We start from the raw sequence: 19,821 nt of genomic DNA on the forward strand, positions 1-19,821 counted from the left end.
AGATGAATTTTTTTTATTTTTTTTTTTTAATTAGGAACTAAAGTCATGCAAGTTATATTTATAATTGCTTGAATATAAAAAGCGCAATCCTCAGCTGGTATAAATCAATGTAGCTCCATTGAAGTTCATGCCCATTTACAGCAGGTGAGGATCTGGCTACAGTGTGCCATGTAGAATACTGTAGTTAACTGGTCATACTGGTATGAATGAAGAAACTGGAGCTGTAATTCAAGCTAAAATGTGCACACGGTTGCAATTAAAAAAAAAAAAATCCCAGTTATTGCTACATAAATGCAAGTTTCGGCAGTATTGTTCGGTTTCACTTTCATTAAGCCAAATCCCACTTGAGCAAAACATGTACACGCATGCTTAACTCCCACTTAAGTTCATTATCTTTAAGGCCCTGATTCAGCCAGGCATTTCAACATGTGTCTAATTTAAGAACATGAGTAATCCCACTGAAGTCGATGGGACTTCTCATGGGCTTAGGTAGCTTGCTGAATGGGCACCTGGGAATAAAATGGGTATCATGTTTTAGTATCCATATGCAAACTTTTACTTTTGTTGTTTGTATCTCCTTTGTTCTGTGCTGTCTGGTTACTTTCCCTTCTGTTTTTCATCTTGAAAGATCTTTTCTGCCATTAACTTGTACTGGGTCTCCACTCTTCTCCTTCGGGCTTCCTACAAGAGAGAAACCATCATGCTGAAATCCCTGTCAGACTTTTTGAAACCATGAGAACAAACGGGAGGCTTATTAAAACCTTGCTCTCTCAATTCCCAATTGTTCAGGTTTTCTGTACTATTACTTGTTCCTCTCTCCCCAAGAGTGTTGGCTTCTAGTCCAGCACAGTGGACTAGAATGGAACTTAATATGGAAAGACACACATCCTCTGGACAGGACAGTGAAGGTACTTACCTCATTTCCATCTAAATGGAACTGATTTTAATCGGTTAAGGTGGTGTTATCCATAAAGCTATTCTGGCTACCTACAGCTTTTGTTCATTTAACGGAGAGTTGAAGGTCATTAGAGCAGAGAGCTTGATGATGAGGGCACACTTTATTCACTGTATAAAAATAACCCTGTATAGATGGGTAGTTTACCTGAGATTGTTTCTTTTTAATTTCTTCAGCTATACACTTATTAAATTCCCTCTGGTCATGTGTCTCTCTGACTTGTTGCAGATGAGCTAGTCTTTGCTGTCCTTTCTGCCTGTCCTCCTCTGCCATAGTCTGCATCTTCAGGTTTGTCCTCTGCTGTGCGAGTTGCTTTGTTTTCATTGTCTGATTCTGCTTTATGTCTTGTTCTTTTACCTTCTTATCTTCATTCTCAAAATGCTGCAGCAGCTTTTTCCTGGAGAAGAAAAACCCAATGAGTTAAGCATTGTTCTGAAAAGATTGTGTTTTTGTCTGTCTGCTCTTCTCTTATCCTTAAAATAAATACACCTGCCTGGTGTAGCTTTCTCAGTGGAAGCAGTTTTACAGGTACATAAACTCTTCAATGGAATATAAATGTTTTAAAAATAAACCTTAGGATAGAGTTTCAGAAGCACTCAGTGGGACTTTCACTGCTCACATCTGTGAGAGCAAAGATAGGCCAAAGCTAAGCACTTTCGAAAACCCACCCTGAAGTTTTAGTTGGCTCTTAACTAAACTTGTATGTTTGTAAAGGATATGGTCAAGTAGTTTAAGGCTCCATCTAGAGCAGAGGTGGGCAAACTATGGCCTGCAGGCCACATCTGGCCCATGGGACTGTCCTGCCTGGCCCCTGAGCTCCTGGCCTTGGAGGCTAGCCCCCAGCTCCTCCCCCGCAGCTGGTGCAATGCTCTGGGTGGTGTGGCTGCAGAGCCTGGCCTGACCCAGTGCTCTGTGCTGCGCGACATAGCTGCCTCTCCTGCTGCCAGCCACCGATGCTCCAGGGAGCGTGGTAAGAGAGCAGGGGGGGTTGGATAGAGGGCAAGGGAGTCCGGGGTGGGGGTGTGGATGGGGTCAGGGCAGTCAGAGGGTGGGGAATGGGGTTGAATGGGGGCAGGGGTTCCAGGGGGGCAGTCAAGACTGAGAGGAGGGGTTGGATGGGGCAGTGGGGGACAGTCAGGGGACCGAGAGCAGGGGTGATGGATGGGGCAGGGGTCCCTGGGGGGTCAGGAAGGAAGGGGGGTTGGATAGGGCGGTGGGGGGGAGTAGTTAGGGGCGGAGGTTCCGGGGGCAGGTAGGGGACCAAGAGCAGGGGTCCCTGAGGGGCAGACAGGGAACAGGGGGTTGGATGGGGCAGGAGTCCCCAGGGGACAGTCAGGTAGGGGGCTGGGACCAGGCCCTGCTTGGCTGTTTGGGGAGGCGCAGCCCTCAGGCCAAAAAGTTTGCCTGCCCCTGAGCTAGAGTACAAGATAGAACTGTGCTTTAACTGTTTAGGGACAGTCACATTGTAATTTGGTCTCACAAAATTACTTAAACTGGGCCTATGTCTTTTGGGGAATGTCATATTGAGTCAACCCTTTAAATCTTTCATCAATCTGAGAAGGAATGTCCCTTCTGTTTCTTCCACCAGTTCTGCAGGGAACAGGATGGCCAGCCACAGATGCAACTCAGTCTCTTCATTTAGTGTTTTTTTTTTTTAATAGTCTTTACAAACATACAGGGCCCAACCCTGCAGTCCTCCCACATGCAAAACTATTGACTTCAGTAAAAATTATGCATCACATAGGGGTTTGTGTTCAAGCCCTGTCCATCAGGATATGACTGCTTAATCATTTATTGCAAAATTGGTAGAAACAAATATCTGACATAACCTACCCATTAACCATTAATGTACAGAATGCCTGAAGTTTTGTACTTGTTTCAAAGAAGCCTATGAACAGTGGTTTCCTAAGAAAGGTATAAATCAGTTACAACAGAGCACAATGTGGACATTTATTGATAATTTAAACTAGACACTCATTCTGCTCAAATAGCTGAAATTACTGTGCATATTTTCTATTAGAAGTTCTTCATATAAGTTTAGTGTGCACAATGCTTTACTCTGTGGTCAAAGTCCATTGAACCAAAAGAGGGAAGATGCAGAGTAGCTAATACTTGACCTGTGTGATGTACCTCTGGTGTTCCTGTGCAGTGTAGTATTTCTCTTCAGCCTGCTGTTCTCTTTCATGCTCCCACGTCTGCTGCAAGAATTTTTTCTTTCTTTTTTGTTCCATGCAGGCTTTTCTTTGGCGTTCACGTTCTATTTGATTTTCTCCAAGTTTCTCTAAACAAGGAGTGGCCTGCAGCTGAGAGAAATTAAGCATGAAAACTAGGACTTTAGTCCTCTTTCCTCTGACTTGGTTTATGCATTTTGTATCCTCTCGCTGAACTCTAGAGCAGTATTCAGCAAAGACTGATTTCTAGAAAAATACCCACACGCATCAGGCTTTGGGGCAGTACAAAATGCCCTCGATGGAGTGAGCCTGGTGCAGAGCTGTGTAGGTAGAAGGAAGGAGAGCTCTTTGCTTGGATTCTATTACTCCTGAATTTCAGAGCCATCCATTCCCAGGATCAAGCATTCTATAGGTGTTGTTTACCTTCCTAAAGCTGTAATCTAGCTCCCATGACTTCAGTGAGCATTGAATCAGTCTCTAAGGTTACAAGCGCCATTGAATCACCATTGAGTTACATGCCAAGTTTTAGTTTTTGGGTTTTTTTTAAACTGAGTAAGATGGCTTCAGATCCTGCCCAGCTGCGTCTTGAATGGGAAGAGAAGCTCTCGTGCCAATACAGAGATGGGGTGGGGGGAGGGGTTAGCAGGCAACAGGGTAACCTTAGGGCCATTTGCTTCTGCAGCTAATATCCAGAACATCATCATCTTCAATTTAAAGAACGAATGTACCTAATTATAATACTGTTTCACCATAGATTACTTACCCCCAGTGATGGCTTGAAATCATGGTGGATTAAGACATCTTTCAGTGTGAAATGTCTTCTCGGAGACTGCTCAATAGTTTCAAACATTGCACTCTGGTTGGTTGGTGCAACAGGGTACATGTCGAAGCAGAAAATGGTTCTGGATTCTGCTTTCCCCTTTGTACACTTGCTGCTGGGAATGCTGATTCCTGGGGATATAGATACTATATTTAATGTGCATAATCTTACTTTTACATTAAAGATAAAAAATGGTAGTCATTTGGAAGGGAAAGTGCAATTTTAACCTAAAAGGAACTCTTGTAGGTGCACGATTTCTGGTTCAGGATATCAGTTACTAAAGTAAAAGTTAACTGTGTGGATGGCATCATGAAAAATGTGGGAAGGGTGGGGGGAAAGATTAGGAATTTAGAGTTGTGTGTGTGTTCCTGAATCTGATTCCATTTTTGTGTGGTTTTCCACTGGATAAAGTACTGAAGGAGGAGCCTTTACATGTGATGAAGAAGGCAAAACCTGGTGCAGATCTTGCATTTATAGAAATTAATTAAAAGGATTTTTAACTGATGCCTGGTTTAGGCCCCAGTACAAAGTTTTGTTTTACTTTTTAAAAAGGGGAGTGGGACTACAAAATAACATTTTTATGAATTTCAGATTTACGAATTTATTTAACCTATTTTAAATTCTAGGTAGTAGTTAAAGGATAAATGACATATTGATGGTCAGATTTTTTTTCTGCTTTCTATGCATCATACATACGATTTGTCTACCAATGTTGAAATACGGTAAGTTAGACATTTACAAGTACATCTATGTCACTGCTAGCAGAGATATAGACCCACATTCGAGTCTAACACTGAATGAGATACAGTGCCAGACTGAAGAGGGTCATAGAACGCTTTCAGTGAAGAAGCACCTGTTGACAAATAACTAAGGAAAGAGATTAAATATACCTGGATTCCTAGGATGTGACTTCGGGTGGCTTCTCTTCCAATACTTCCACTCAGGTCTTGCAGCATCTTTCAGTTTGGGCTTTTCAAAAAGACTGGAATCTGTATTAACAGCACTATCCACCATCGTGCTCTTAGTTAGGCACATCTCCTCCTCACTTTCTAAATCAGAAGAGGAAGAGGAGGAGGAGGAGGAGGAGGAAGAAGCAGCAGCAGCTGCTGGTTCATTTTCCTTTGGACTTTCCAATTCTAGAAATTGTGCCGTGGGTTTGTTATTGGACTCTTGCGGTTTAGTGCCTCTTTGAGAGAGCAAAGATGTGGATAGTAGAGGCCACCAGGCATTGAATTTGGGATGGGAGCAGCAGATACATCCCACATGGACTGGTGAACAGCATACACTGTGACAGTGACCATGAAAGGGGGGGCAGATTAATGGGCATGGCCGTGGCCACCTGTACTTACTTAGCCCATCATCTAAAGCACATGAATGGATGGGAGCTCTTAGAAATCTGCAAGGAGAAGTGTAAGAGCTAGTAGTGTTGTGGGGGTTCATAAACTTTAATCTGCTGGTGAAGGGCATGTGAATCATCTCAACTATCCTTTCCCACATGTCTGGTGGAATCCATAAGGCCACACCTAGTGGTACTTTCACTTTCTTGTCATTCCAAAAATAGACCATGATTTCTTCATCCTCTGAGGCTATTGAAAAGAAAAAAGGTAAGATACCATTAGACAGTACTGCTCTGGTTGGGAAAATACTAGTGTCTTGACTGGTCTTAGCAATTTAATACACGTTTTCTACCTTTGTCCAAGAGCAGGAACACCCTCCTGTTCTAACACCTCCTCATCATATACTGTACGATATGGAGGCTGCTATTGAATTTGCCATTGTTATCACAGACCTGGCAGAAGTTTTCCTGCAAATCTGTCCCCACGTGAAATAGACGCAAATGGTAATTGTCTGGTACTTTTGGTATTGCAGCCAAATTGGGCCGTGATAATCCAATGACATTTTACCAGTATTTTGATAAGCAAACAGGGCCAAATTGTCAAACATGGGTGGATTATTAGTCTATCTAAATTCCACATGTGGGTGCTCAGATCAGCACTTGGATATATAAATAACCCAGTGCCGATCTGAGCATTCTAACGGGCGCCATCTTCTTAACACTACCCCCATTTGAAAATGAAGTTTCCCTATGCATCAGATAATGGAACACATTATCCTTTCCCCAATGGCTGGTGCCCTTGTTTCAGTAAGAAGTTAAATTGAATAACTGCTAAAAGACTAGATGTAGTGGATAGCAAAGGTGCAAATTTAAAAAGTCACTGTTTTCTTAATAAAAGGTAGAGCAATCTAGAAGTTAACTCTCACACTCAAGGTATTACTAAGGAGCACTTTCTAGGGATCCGTTACTAGTTCCCACTACGTCCCTTGGTATAAATTTATAAAATAAACATTGCAAGTTGCACTGATGCTTCTGCTGCAGTAGCAATACCAAAAACAGTGTTCATTCTTACCACTTCAGGGGATCCCTTCTTACCTCTCAGGGGATCCCGTGTCTCAATGCCCAGGAGGATGGTTCCAGGGCCATATCTGACAAGGTCTGGTTCCCAGGGTGCCAGCACTTTGTCTCCAGGGAGTATGGAGTGCCTCATTCCGTTGACATATTCAAGGATGTCATCCCTGGCTGTTTTTTGCACACATACTGAGTACTTGTCACCCGATGCAGGTGGTTTGTCAAACTCGACCAGGAAAGTTCCTCTTTCGCCCTGTTACCAGGAACAAAACAATTATGAGGAAGCCCACCCTGTATACATAATATAAGGCCTTGTACTGCAGTCAGCAGTCCCTTCCATGGCAGCTTAGACTAGGCCTGAACTCTAGGACAGCAGGAATGGTGACAGTAAGCAGCACGTGCTGTTAGTCTCTCATCTAGAGGGCTGGAAAGAACTACAGGGGGATGTTTGTGTTCAGCAGCCTTGGTAAAATACCCCTGTGCATATACTGCAACTAAGACCTGTATTTTCTCCCCTGCAAAAGACACTACAGGCCTGAGATTCCATGCCCAGCTGTAATTCATGGGATGCTGCCAATTTCACAAACTACCCTGTACATAGATGGTGACAAAGTACCCAAAGGCAGTTCAGAGCTGTTCTCTATTCACACATGAATCCTTTCCTGTTACCTACTGGGTAACCAGGCATTTTATCTTTTAGAAAACAGTTAAGGAGCTTTGCATCAGCAAGTGAAGCAAGCCACTCCCCTGCTCTTCAGAAAGAATAGGCCCTTTTTTCTTTAAAGTTTTAAGTGCTAACAACTTAATGAATTAAAGCATTCACTAGTGTCTCTGAAAAGACATGCTGTGCCTTGGTTTGCAGGGGAATAAAGCCCTAAGTGTATCCATAACACACTAACAGTTTTCCAACAGTATTGATGTTTATCTGTCTATTCACAACAGTAGGTGGGGCGCGGGCCATAACACCACAAAATTGATCTAAACGTGGCTCAATGCCCAACACGACTGGCTCAGAAACAAAGAGCCTGTCCCTGCAAGGTGCTGAGAGCCCTGACTCGCAGCAGGAGCCAAGGCTTCATGCAACCTTGCAGGATGGGCCCAACTGGGGCAAAACGACCTTCCAAAAAAACATCAGCGCTGGTGGAAGAATGGGAAGCCAAAGCGTTACAGCAGCGTAGTGTCACAACAGGAGCTTCCCTAAAGAGATCAGTCTGGTAGTCCCTATCTGACAAGCAGCTGCCTTGTTTTCTGAATAATGGGCATACCCCGACTTTCCACAAGCCAACAGTCCCTTTTGCAGACTAGAATAGCTGCCAGAAAGTCCAACATCAGGAAGAGAAGGCCCAGCAAAGGAGGCATAGAGGCTGCATACAGGTGTCATCTCAGCCCATACCTTTGTTATCCCGAGCAGACTCATACAGTATGCCCTTAATCAATAGGTACAGTAGAAGGGGCTGGACCACTGGACACTACTGCCCGTATACATGGTCTTTAATCCACTGGAGCCATATAATCACAAATGCAGATGCTCTGGTTGTGACTTGCCTCCTGACTTCATGCAACAGCCTACATCAGAACCGACAGAAATGATGCACAGACCCCACTGCACAGCTGATCTGCCTTTGCACCCCCCCAACCCAGTTCCACCCATAGCAGGGGTTCAAGTGGTGGAGAGATGCTACTGAGGGGCATTCTGCAATCCATGAATTTGACCCTTTGTGAATCTCTTCTGGGAGAGTCCAGGGTCTGATCCATGTGACTTCCTACAATGAACAGATCTCACTGTAATGGGGGCACACAGTAAATTAAGAATAGCTACACAAGATAAGTGAGCCAATAATCACTTGCCTCTATCTCCTGTTTTATCGTACCAAGATAATAAAACCCATCAGATTCCCTTCTTGCTAGAACAGGAACATGAGCAATGTCCACTGATTTTTCCCACACCTTCAGCCCCTTACATGCTGTGTCAGGGAAATGTGGACAGTGGCCGATCCATGAGCACCTTGAATAAAAAGAAAAGGGTTAGCGGTGAGAGCAAACAGCTTCCATAAGTCAAACAAAGACAATCTATTAACCTTCAAGGGCCAGATCCCGGGCCCTGGTGGACCTGTTTTGTTCCACCCCTATGGTGTAAAGCAGGCAGAAGGAGCTGGCTGAGGATTTGCCTGTGCAGGAGAATCCCTTGCTTGCATAACTCAAGCAGCTCCTCTCAGCCTCACACCACTGTGCGGGAGGGTGTTTGCTGGTTGTGGTAGGATCACACTGTGATCCTGGTTTGGTATAACCTACAGCAGTAGTTGCTCTAACTTATGCTCTAACAAACTAGCCTCTAACTGCCCTTTACATCAGGTTAACAAGAGGTGTCCCAAGTTCCCTTGAAGCATTCCTCTATGATATCCAGATCCTGTACTGGCTACTCTCAGAAATCCTAGCTCCTTTGCCCTCAAAGGAGCAGTGTGCCCCAGTTTACCACTTTTACCCTAAATCACTTTTGTATAAAGTACTGCATTTAAATAAACCCTCTTTTGTTTTATCATAAGAAAGAAGAGAGACTCCACTAGAAAAAAGAGACAGTAATGGAAACATCCAGTTACAATACAAAACAAATCATAAAATGCAAACTACGGCCTACAATTTATTAATAGTTACTTTTCCTAGCTAATAAAGCACCCCACCCCCAGTTCAGTCTGTTGCAGAGTTGGCTGGCATCACAGGAACCAGGATCCAATTTTTCATAAGACCTGCCCCCCATTCAATAACATGTCTCCTCAATGAATGGATACAAGGAGTCTTTTTCCATCCTGTGTTACACTGAATCAGTCTTTTGTCTTTATTCACACACAGGGCAAACACTGTCTGTTGTTATGGTCCTTTTTACCTCCAAGTGGTTTTGATTGTTTGCAGTTGTCTTTGATGGTTTTCCAATGACTGTTCTGGGATAGGGCATTACATCACCAGCTGAGCAGGGAGGGATGACAACTCCCTCCCACTCGAGTGGGCTATCACCCAATCATACGATGTTTTCTGACCAACTTTAAGACGATACAACATAGTTAAATTATGCCTTAAATATTACCCGTACACACATCCCACAATAATTATGAGTATTGTTAAGTTACAAGCTTTCAGTAGAGACCTTACATGCTACCTTTCATGGAAAAATACCACGAAAGAGATGTATTAAGTGTAGTGAGTTTGTCAGATCTGAGAAAGGAGTTGCTTGTAAAGAACAGCTGGCGCCAATGGGCCTGTCTCTTTAGTTTGTGGACTTACTTCATAGCTTGTTTTCAGCCATCAACAGTGTTGCAGAAAATTTTAATCAGTAATGGTCTATAAAGCTGACAATGAAAAACATTGTGGCAATTCTCAAACTATCTTCAGTTTGCTAATTTGTCAAGATGGGTAGAGACTGGAAGTGAGAAAGCAAATGACAGACACAAGCAAGAACTTTTTATTACCTTTGGGGGATGAGAAGTCTGGTAACCCAAGCAGGATGCACCATGAAAGACCCACTAGAGAAGGGATCGATATTAGTTAGGAAGTTGCTGCATGAGAGTTTATCTAGTGCTGTCATTGCTCTGCAGTACCTGTGCTCTGTAAACAAGGATCTTCCTGGATTCTCCATTCCCCCATAAGCAGTTACCTACAAAATGGAACTGTGATAATTTTATGTTTGATGTGAATAAACACAATGTATCAGGTTTTAAGCAAATATACACAGTAGTTAGATGATGATCATAATGACTTACATTTTCTAGTGGCTCCAAAAGGAGTTTTACATAAGAACATGAATCAAAACTGCCTACCACTGAAAATGCAGCCACTTCTGGTGTGAAATATAACAACTGTTTAACAGTGCAGAGCAACAGGAACTGAAGATTAAGGTACTCAGTTGAAATTACAGGGGGGATTTAGGTAGCTGGAATGTAATTCACCAAACTTGAATTTGGCCAGGAGAAGTCAGTGTGGTTAACACCCCTATACTATCCAAACCCCACTGATGTCAATAAGAGCCTTTCCATTGACTTCAAAGGACTTTGAATCAGACTTTTACAAAAGGTGATTGGCACCTTAGCAACATTAAATAAACTAGAAAAGTCTTCAGGAATTTCCTGTTTTAAATCAAGTCCTCCATAGATTAGTACCCTCGAACACCACTGAGAGACTCATAGTTATGCCACCTCAGGAATCAACACCATCACCTGCTGCACCTGCATTCTTCCTAAAATGATTCCCATCTGTGTCCTGTCCCAACCCAATCCTACATATTTTATGAGCTATGACCAAAATCACAGCTGGAGCTGATATAGCTGAATGAGCTCGAAGACAGCTTTTGAATGTAGCACTAGATTAATGTTGCCTGTTACTTGTGTTATAGTGATGTATTTAAGGGGAAATCATTTGATCTTGCAGCTGTTCTGTCATGTTTTATGATGAAAGGTTATGCTTTTAGCAAGAGAAGGAAATCATGGCTCACATTTGACAAGTGAAGAGATAACTATTCTGTGGCTGTCAAGTTAAGATTTACAATGCTATAGCTATCTTGTAACCTGGGCAAGATTTAGCAGGACATTTCTATTCTAACTAGATTTTTTATATTACTTTAAAATATTTATACATGGGGTAAAATTTTCTAACTGAAAGACAATTGGACTATGCTCCTAAATTACATTTGCAAATGGAGTTTAGGCTCCTATGTTATTTAGCTGCATTTGAAAAATGTTACTTGTGGATTTTACTCTCTCATTTTCTCTGGTACAAAAGACTATCATCTGGCTGCTCTTTTGATAAATATGGTCAGATTTCAGCAAATTCTTATTTAACAAACCAGTGTTTTACATAAACTCCCAACTAGATCATAAATTGCAACAGGATCACAGATTGCAACAATTATTGTAATAATCTCTGCAAAACTTGTGTCTGCAAATGAGCAAATAATGTCAAGGATATTGATTACTTTACAAGCATACTGATTCTTACACACAAATATTAATAATTAATGTAATGTAAAGTTAGACTTTGTATTGATGTTCATATTAATTTTATTTTTAACTTAACATTAAAAAAAAATTTTGCAGTGAATTTAGTGCTGGGGAAAGATATTGGCCAGACAGCCCTGAAGAGCAAAATCCCTTCTTATCCACAGAACAGATACAGCATGGGCAGAGGAGAGCAAAGACACAGGTGACTTGTATAAAATTATATTATGTTTACTGAGCAGCTTCAATTACTTAGGTACAGTGGTTCTGGAAACTGAATATATTGAACTTACCAGATATTGAGTGTGCCCAATCTTGTCGTCCCACACCTGGCCTGACTTCAGAAATCCTGCCCTTTTGCCTGTTCGGTGTGAAAAGTCATTTGTTGCTAGTGTTTTCCAGTTACTAAGCTGGTTGCCATAGATTCATTACCAACAGGAAGTGACTGTGTTGAAGAAAGCCACGCATGCACATACATGAGTGTTTCAGCTAACAGCCAAAGGAACGGTACTCCCATAGATGATCATCTAACACATATCCATTCTATTTTAAATGTGACAGACATAATCCATTCGATCAAAGTATCAGTTACCGTGGTGGGGTCATAGTATAGGAATGCATTGTGCATATACAGTCTATTTTGCACCCTTGAATGACCAAACACAATTTTATTGACCAAGACAGGGTCATATGAACCCGTGGGATTAAAATAAAAAGGCCCCATATGAGGTAACAAAAGTGCTGCAGTGCAGTTAGGGCAAAAGGGAAGTGGTTGAGCTGGTGTCACATCACTTTACAAACATGAAGTCATTAAGCCTCACATCCATCTACTAGGTAGATAATAATACAGTATGCTGTGTATTACAGTAACACCTCAATGCCCCAAAGATCAGAGCCCCACCGTGGTAGGCACTGTATAAACAGTAAGAGGGAGTTCCAACCCCTAAGAGCTCACAGTCTAGACTAGACAGATAAGGGGTCAGAGGAGACACAGATAGGTGAAGTGATTTATTTTTATTTGTATTGCAGTAGCACCCAGCCTCATTGTGCTAGGCAGTGTACAAAAACTTAACAGAGACAGCCACTGCCCCACAGAGCTTCCAGTCTGACTTTCCTAAGGTCACTCAGCAGGTCAATGTCAGAGCCTGGAACATATCCCTGATTTCCTGAGTTCCAGTCAAGGGGCCACCCACTGGACAATATTGCCTCTCTCCCATTTTCAGGTGAGTAAAAGAGATTTCTTAACCTGGAATAAGATCTAGGACTCTTCCTGATTGTTGATCCCTGCTCTGACCTCTAGATCTGTCTCCTCTTCCATAACTTTAATGAATTGTTGCAAGGGCATTTCATTGCTCCTCTGCTGAGTTTTTTTACATTCATCTGCTACACATATGAAATCCAGTGCTTGATTTGTGCCATGGCTGAGCCCCGGCACCTCTAGGCTTGGCAGTTCATAGCCCTGGCACCTCTGGGTTTGCTGCATGAATTATGAATGTAAAAAAATTGCTCGAGCCCCGGCACCTCTTTCACTACAAATTAAGCACGGATGAAATCTCATTGCCAGCTAGTGAAACAAGTTCTACTTTCGAGCTGTTTCATCAGAATTGTATTTCATAGTCTTTTAACCAGATGATTGTCCTAAGGAAATGAATTTAAAACAAGTGGATGACTAGCAGAATTACTTCTGATCCCTATTGTCTTGGAAAATAGCTTGGAAATATAGTTTCCAAAAGCTTGGAAAATAGTCATGCTGTCTTCCTCCTCCAGAGAGGAACTCAGGCATGAAGCCATGGGGGCTCCAATGTTTTGAAAATCAGGCCACTTACTCAGGAACCTGAATGTGGACTTGAAGATCCTATTTTTGAAACTCTTGGGCTTAAAGCTTTGTTTTCACTCAGAAAAGAGCAAAGATAAGCTTGGTCATGACCAGGTCCAGTGTGGGCTGTAGCAGCAACAAAGCTTTTAAGCCTTCAGAAACAACGGTGGAGATTTCAAGATTTCAACTAGAATGGAGAGAGCTATGTGTGCACTAGAGACCTGCCTCACACGTAAAGGGATAGTACTGCAAATAGTGATTAGTGGACTAATGTTCCTTTTCTGTGTCACGGTAAAACTAGCTTTTTGCTTCCATAAACCCAGTAGCGTACAGATGACTGCTGGGCCTAAAGGAAAAGCCACATCTGGTTTAGATTATCAGGTGCTAATGACTTTTTCCTCAGTACTTTGCTGCACCCATGTTGCAGTGGCTCTCATTATGGTATGTGGAGAGCCTTTTTATTGAATATCAATAAAATAGGACTGTAAATAATATAGCACCTTTCAACCCAAGGGATGTCAAAGCTCTTTGCAAACTATGGGCTAAATCTTCCTCATCACTCTCATGTGAGTAGGCCCTAACTAGAAAATTTTGCTGAAATGCAGCTAGCTGTGGGGTGAAATGGTCAGCTATTTAAGAGTGCAGAGCAACAATTTAGGACAGGAAGTGAAGGAAACATTATCCCAGTGAAAGTGCGGCAGCATACAGGCTTACAGGATGTCATTCCCCAGCGCCAGATTCTGCCACCCCTCCTCTGAGTAGTATCTTACTATGTCGGTAAGTAAAGCCATATTCAGTGATTGTCAACAAGACAACTCATGAACTAAGCTCACTGACAGTATGGGTGATGGAATCCAGCTCACAGATTGGAATTTGGCGAGGAAAAAAGGGGTTTAAAACCACAGTAAGACTTCCAGGTTTCAAGTACAAAAAAGACTTGATTAACAAAAGGATAGAGCTGCATTTCCAAAAATGCTGCATTTTTCCACATTCAGGTAACTATTTTGGAAAGTGTTTTTACCCCTTTTTAATAAATAATAATAATTCACTTTTAAAGTGCTTTATATGAGTAGATCTCAAAGTATTTCAAAAGGTCAGTATCCTCATTTTACAGTTGGGGAAACTGAGGCACATAGGGGGGCACTGACTTGCTGAAGTTCACCCAGCGGGCCTCTGGCAAAACTGGAGTCCCACGCTATAGCCACTAGACCAATACACAAGCAACTTTAAAAAAAAATTTGGGGAGGTGTGAAAATGAGCAGGAAATGAAACATCCCTGAAAACAAACAGAAGCTGAGCCCCATCAATGAGAAGGTTACACTTTATTTAAAATATGCAGACTGAAATGGCATATACATTTGCTCCTTTCCGAAAAATGAAACGTAGTCCTATTTTCGGTTTCCAACTAACATAGTTAAAGGATTTTTTTCTAATTTCCATGAATTAACTAAAATAGTTTACATTTCATTTTCTTGTAGATTAGTATTTCTCATCTCAATGTAATTCCCTGTAGGTTAATTTAAACTCTTTCCCCAGTAGACTGGTAGGGATGTGTGCTTTGTACAGTTCATAAAATGTGTCAGTTTCACAGAATTATTTGTGTCACCAATAATGTGATTGTTATTAGCCTCAGCTGTGATTATTTTTCTTCCCTGGAGCAGTTCAGATAGTCCTCAAAACTGGATCTCTCTGGCCATTGCCTTGGAAGTATGGCCCAGTTCCAGGTTATTCTTCTCTGTCACTGCAGAATCACTGCACAGAACGGATTGTAGATGGTGAATGTATTTTATTGCAGCTCGAAGTGTTTCTACTTTGCTGAGCCGTTTCTCTAAGTATTCCTCAGGCAGGTGACGTCGGAGTTTGGCATATCCTTCGTTGACACACTTAACCCTCTGCCTTTCCCTTTCATTCCTTTTTCTGATGAAAGCTGGTCCGTAAGAACAGTCACCTCTGCCATAATTAGCCTGGGCCACTTGGTAAGGAAAGTTGCAAGGATCCATGTAGAAGTTCTCTGTGATCAACTGCTCGGATGTAAAAGGAAGTAGTGGCAAATCCTCAGAGCAAGTGAACTGGGTCGGTGTCTCAGGGTACACATGAAACGTGACAAAAGGGTCCCCACTGAAAGGCCTAGTCACTTGTACATGTTGTGAGTCATAGATGGACAACGTGTCCATGAAGTTACAGTAGCTTTTACTATCCATTGGGTTTTGTGTTTAACCTGAAAATGTATATTTGCACATTAATTGAATGATTCATACACTACAACTACTTAAATGAGTTAAGTTCTATTACTGACATAGTAAACTATTAGGGGCAGGGATTGTCTTTTTGTTCTGTGTTTGTACAGCGCCTCACACAATGGGGTCTTGATCCATGACTACGGCTCATGGGTGCTACAATAATACAAATTATAAATAATAATTTTCCAGAAGGAGGGATTTTAATGCATTTCTGATATTATCAAATGGTGTGGGAGGTTGTCACATGGTATGTAATGATGTCTTAATTGAATAGCATCCTTCACATACACACAAAAGTGCATAATCACCAGCATACGCTATAGAAATTTACTAAGCATTGACTAAAGATAAAGTAATCCCTTCCGCCTCCTAAAGGAAACCACAGTTAAGCTACACTGAGAGCTCAAATTTACTTGGCATTTGTAATACCAGATCCTCTTCATTTCCAAACATATGTCCAGCTCAGTCTGAAATTGACAAAAAATACTTATTGCTGGCATTATATAAAATAAAACTGGCTGAATTTTTGTTCCTTCCTCCTGTGCCTCTAGTGACCTCAATCTCCTTCAATTCCCTCTTCAACCCTCACCACTTTCAGTCAGCATTCTGCCACTCAGAGAGAGACAGGCACTGCCATATACCCATCACGCATTGGCAAAGTAAACAGCCTCTCCATCCCATCATTCCCTCCAAAAACCATTACAACTCAAGTGCCTGTAACCTTCACTGAGCCAAACAAAACATTCATTAAGAGTTTTAAACTCTCCCCTTATTTTGTCTTTTCACCGACATGTTTGATGTTTTCACTCACTGCATTATGTTGCAATTAGATTGAAAACTCCTTTGTGCAGGGACCTCAATCTTATCTTTATGTCTGTAAAGTGACACACTGGTTCCACGTCTCCTCTGAAGAGGATTCCTTATGGATTCTTGTACCCAGGATTGTTTTGCAGAGTCCGTCCCCCACCCCTCCACCTCCCACTGAGATGGGATTATTTGAGGATCATTTTAATAGCCAGTATTAAACAATGCTAATGAAAGTTGTTCAGATTACATTCCAGCTGTACAAACATTTTGTTTGCTTGTTAGTTTTATTAGGGAGAGGGGTTTCTACATGGTAAAAGTGGCAAAGAGTCCTGTGGCACCTTATAGACTAACATACTTATTGGAGCATGAGCTTTCATGGGTGAATACCCACTTCGTCGGATGCCGCTTTTACAGATCCAGACTAACACAGCTACCCCTCTGATACTTGTCTACATGGTAAGTGAATGAACTTCCCTTTGGAGTATTGCATAGAGCCGCACTCGCTTTAATTCATGATGACCCATTAGAGGGCCACATACTCTCGCTACATCTGCCTGACAGCAGATATGACAGAACCAATTGTCCAGGATTTGTATTTAACCATTAAAATCACACTTGGAAGTTTGAGAGAGACAGTAAAATCGTCTCTCTAATACGAAGTTATATTGTACTTCTATGGGATTGTCAAGGCACTATAAGAGTAGTTTAACCTCAGCCTTCCAGTACGGTTTTTGTAACAAAGCTACCCTTTAAAAACAACGTAGCTGCAACTTCATAAGACCACTATTGGTTTTCAGTGACTGTGCGCAATCCTTGCCTGTATAGAGACCAGCCTGATTTCCTTTTGCTACCATCCACCCCCATGTCATCAAGGTGGCACCATCTAAAGTAGTCAGGTTCCTTCATGCCCTCTAAGGGAGAAGAGGGAGGAGAACTAAAAAGCATTACTGGAAATGCCCTACTTCCATCGCTCATGAAAAATTGTGTGACCAAAGTTTGGGCCTATCTTCAGATCCCAAGTGCACATTATTCCCATGTGTAAAGTCATGTTCAGTCAAAATATTTGTGTATCCAATCTCAAATTCTGTTTTAATTCAGTTTTGATTTTACTAAAAACTTTCACTGAATTGAGAATCCACATTCACCAAAAATTCTCCAAAAGAGAAAATCAAATATGTTCTAGAACAGATGCTTTCATAGGCTAGCTGCTAGCATAAACATGCACTGAACACATGAATTCATGTTCAGTTACAGAAGACAACTTAACTTGCTATACATGAGGGGAAATCTGAGGTGAACATATAGCTATTATAGATAAATTCAAAACAGCAAATGGTGATTGTTCCTTTTGTTAATATGAGAAGAAAATGAATTATTTTCTTTGATTATATTCTACTGACATGTGAATGTGAAATATTACCATAAGATAAAATCTACATGAGCACTGTATAGCAAAAAAATGAAAAGATCAGAAATTCATAGCGTTGACTGAATGGCACTAACACTTTTGCTGCACACCAGGATTACACAAAACACCATCTGCCATCCTAATGTCCAAGACAAATACAAAATCAGATTGTTTCATTGCTATAGAGACTCACCTGTTCTGAGATGGAGAAAATTCTCAAGTAATCCAAGGAAACAGAATTTTCAGGCTGCTCAAAATGTCTGTAAAATATCAGAATTTTGTATGGAAAATTAAAAGTTTTAAAGTTAATATTTTCAATTCTGACCTGCCAGTGTAACTTATTTTATCAAACAATGTGTCATTCTAAATACACATTAAAATAGACTATTTGAAGTACTCACTAAATAGCTGACAAGTTATTTACAACAATTTTGATTTATAATTATTCAAGCCATAATGCTATATATTTTCAAAGACATATTGCTTTCTTTTACATCTCTTACCTGAACTATTGTTGTTCCAACGCTGTTTTGTTGAGTCAAAGACTGGTGTAATTTATAGTCAATTGACAATATGCAAAGTAGCTTACACTTAGATCTGCTCTTTTCTGGTTTAGCTTTTTCCACCCACACTGTAGCTATAATGGCAACAAATATTAGAATTATGGGATAGAAAGTTTAAATGTATTAGATACAATTGAACTACCTTAGACAGTAATCAGTGACAAATTTTATTTACAGCCCTTGGATCCATATGCTATAGCAATTTGCTGTAATGAATGTCCTTTTCATTTAATTGAATTTTACACCCAAATATTTAAAAGAATAAAAACTAGTTAGCACTTCAGTTAGATTTTTATTATTAAATACAGAAATCTCAATATATTTGAACAAGAGGATATATGAAGTTGGTATCTGCAACTAGATTGATTTTGTGGTAATGTCACAAGATAGGTTTTGCTTTGAGTAATCTTTAAACTGCTGCTTTGGTGTGCTAATTCCAAAATCTCAACACTGGGCCAGATTCTCAACCCTTCTCCACTCCTTTCCATTACTTGAGGAATAGAAACTGCCTGGATATCCTCTCTGGAGGATTCCCAGTAGCCATACAGATGGTGTGTGTGTTGCATACTCACTGGCTAATTTTGCTAATTTGTGAACAGTTCCTAGACTAGGGTCAGGGTGGAGCTGAGGCGAGAACCAGGGAACCCGAACACAGATTTTTAGCATCTTTACCACCAAGTGCAACTTTAAGTGGGCAACTACTACTTATTAATTGTGCCAAATGAGTTTATAAAACTTATACTAAGTATTATAGACAAGTTCTAACTAGAATTGAGTATGTGTAAATTAACTCATTTTGAAAGCCTCAATTCTATAGTCTAGTATTAGGAAGCTAGCCTTTTTTTAAATTTGGGACTCATTTACTAATCAGACCTTCTATAGATCATAATACTGCAGTCTTTATCTTGAACACTTGAAATACAAAGTAAAATTAACAGGAGTACTTGTGGCACCTTAGAGACTAACAAATTTATTTGAGCATAAGCTTTCGTGGGCTAAAACCCACTTCATCGGATGCATGCAGTGGAAAATACAATAGGAAGATTTTATATACGCAGAGAACATGAAAAAATGGGTGTTACCATACACATTATAAAGAGAGTGATCAGTTAAGGTGAGCTATTACCAGCAGGAGAGAGAAAAAACCTTTTGTAGTGATAATCAAGATGGGCCATTTCCAGCAGTTGTCAACCATTCTGCTGGCAATAGCTCACCTTAACTGATGACTCTCCTTACAGTGTGTATGGTAACACCCATTGTTTCATGTTCTCTGCGTATATAAAATCTTCCTACTGTATTTTCTACTGCATGCATCCGATGAAGTGGGTTTTAGCCCACGAAAGCTTATGCTCAACTAAATTTGTTAGTCTCTAAGGTGCCACAAGTACTCCTGTACTTTTTGCGGATACAGACTCACATGGCTGCTACTCTGAAAGTAAAATTAGTGAAAGCTAATCCACTACTCAGAGACAAATGCATACACACTCTTCTTTCCTGCTAAGGCCCATTCAGGCCTTAAGAGAATCGATTCTGCTTGAAGCAGTCTTTGCGATTCAAAATATCCGCACGCCTTCACAGTAGGGACCTCCGTTTATTTCCCTAAAAATTCACTTCACCTACTGATGGCTTGTGAGGGAAGGCAGGCAAGGAGC

The 19,821-nt window shown here is 41.0% G+C and overlaps 2 protein-coding genes across 10 annotated transcripts; both read right to left on the minus strand.

Annotated features, from left to right (window-relative positions):
• Positions 1 to 3: 3 nt before the first annotated feature.
• C6H11orf16 (chromosome 6 C11orf16 homolog) lies at positions 4 to 11,563 on the minus strand. Of its 7 annotated transcripts, XM_043547904.1 has the most exons (10): positions 10,559 to 11,546; positions 9,944 to 9,999; positions 9,815 to 9,868; positions 8,202 to 8,358; positions 6,378 to 6,606; positions 4,837 to 5,532; positions 3,890 to 4,077; positions 3,086 to 3,258; positions 1,103 to 1,352; positions 4 to 681 (listed from the first exon to the last, which is right to left on the minus strand). In XM_043547904.1, the coding sequence occupies exons 1-10, from the start codon at positions 10,592 to 10,594 to the stop codon at positions 598 to 600; spliced, it is 1,923 nt and encodes a 640-aa protein (XP_043403839.1). In that variant the 5' UTR covers positions 10,595 to 11,546; the 3' UTR covers positions 4 to 597. The 7 variants fall into 7 exon arrangements, with proteins under 7 accessions (XP_043403839.1, XP_043403838.1, XP_043403836.1 ...); XM_043547903.1 differs by having other exon boundaries at positions 1,175 to 1,352; positions 9,815 to 9,999; positions 10,559 to 11,556; XM_043547901.1 differs by having other exon boundaries at positions 9,815 to 9,999.
• A 2,893-nt stretch (positions 11,564 to 14,456) lies between these two features.
• Positions 14,457 to 19,223, minus strand: ASCL3 (achaete-scute family bHLH transcription factor 3). 3 transcript variants are annotated; one of them, XM_043547908.1, is made up of 4 exons: positions 18,110 to 19,223; positions 17,800 to 17,866; positions 15,805 to 15,858; positions 14,457 to 15,369 (listed from the first exon to the last, which is right to left on the minus strand). In XM_043547908.1, the coding sequence occupies exon 4, from the start codon at positions 15,350 to 15,352 to the stop codon at positions 14,825 to 14,827; it is 528 nt and encodes a 175-aa protein (XP_043403843.1). In that variant the 5' UTR covers positions 15,353 to 15,369; positions 15,805 to 15,858; positions 17,800 to 17,866; positions 18,110 to 19,223; the 3' UTR covers positions 14,457 to 14,824. The 3 variants fall into 3 exon arrangements, with proteins under 3 accessions (XP_043403843.1, XP_043403842.1, XP_043403844.1); XM_043547907.1 differs by lacking the exon at positions 15,805 to 15,858; XM_043547909.1 differs by lacking the exons at positions 17,800 to 17,866; positions 18,110 to 19,223 and having other exon boundaries at positions 15,805 to 17,793.
• Positions 19,224 to 19,821: the final 598 nt, after the last annotated feature.

Source organism: Chelonia mydas, chromosome 6 (genome assembly GCF_015237465.2).
Source record: "Chelonia mydas isolate rCheMyd1 chromosome 6, rCheMyd1.pri.v2, whole genome shotgun sequence".
In the NCBI taxonomy this organism is placed as follows: Eukaryota; Metazoa; Chordata; order Testudines; family Cheloniidae; genus Chelonia; species Chelonia mydas.

Bases quoted from the DNA above. Each gene is read 5' to 3' on its own strand.
- C6H11orf16 (XM_043547901.1), bottom strand. From the start codon at position 10,594: ATGGGAATCATTTTAGGAAGAATGCAGGTGCAGCAG. The intron at 4,078-4,836 runs GTATATTTAATC...CTATATCCCCAG, and splicing joins GTCACATCCTAGGAATCCAG to GAATCAGCATTCCCAGCAGC. The intron at 3,259-3,889 runs GTAAGTAATCTA...AATTTCTCTCAG, and splicing joins ATTTCAAGCCATCACTGGGG to CTGCAGGCCACTCCTTGTTT.
- ASCL3 (XM_043547907.1), bottom strand. From the start codon at position 15,352: ATGGATAGTAAAAGCTACTGTAACTTCATGGACACGTTGTCCATCTAT.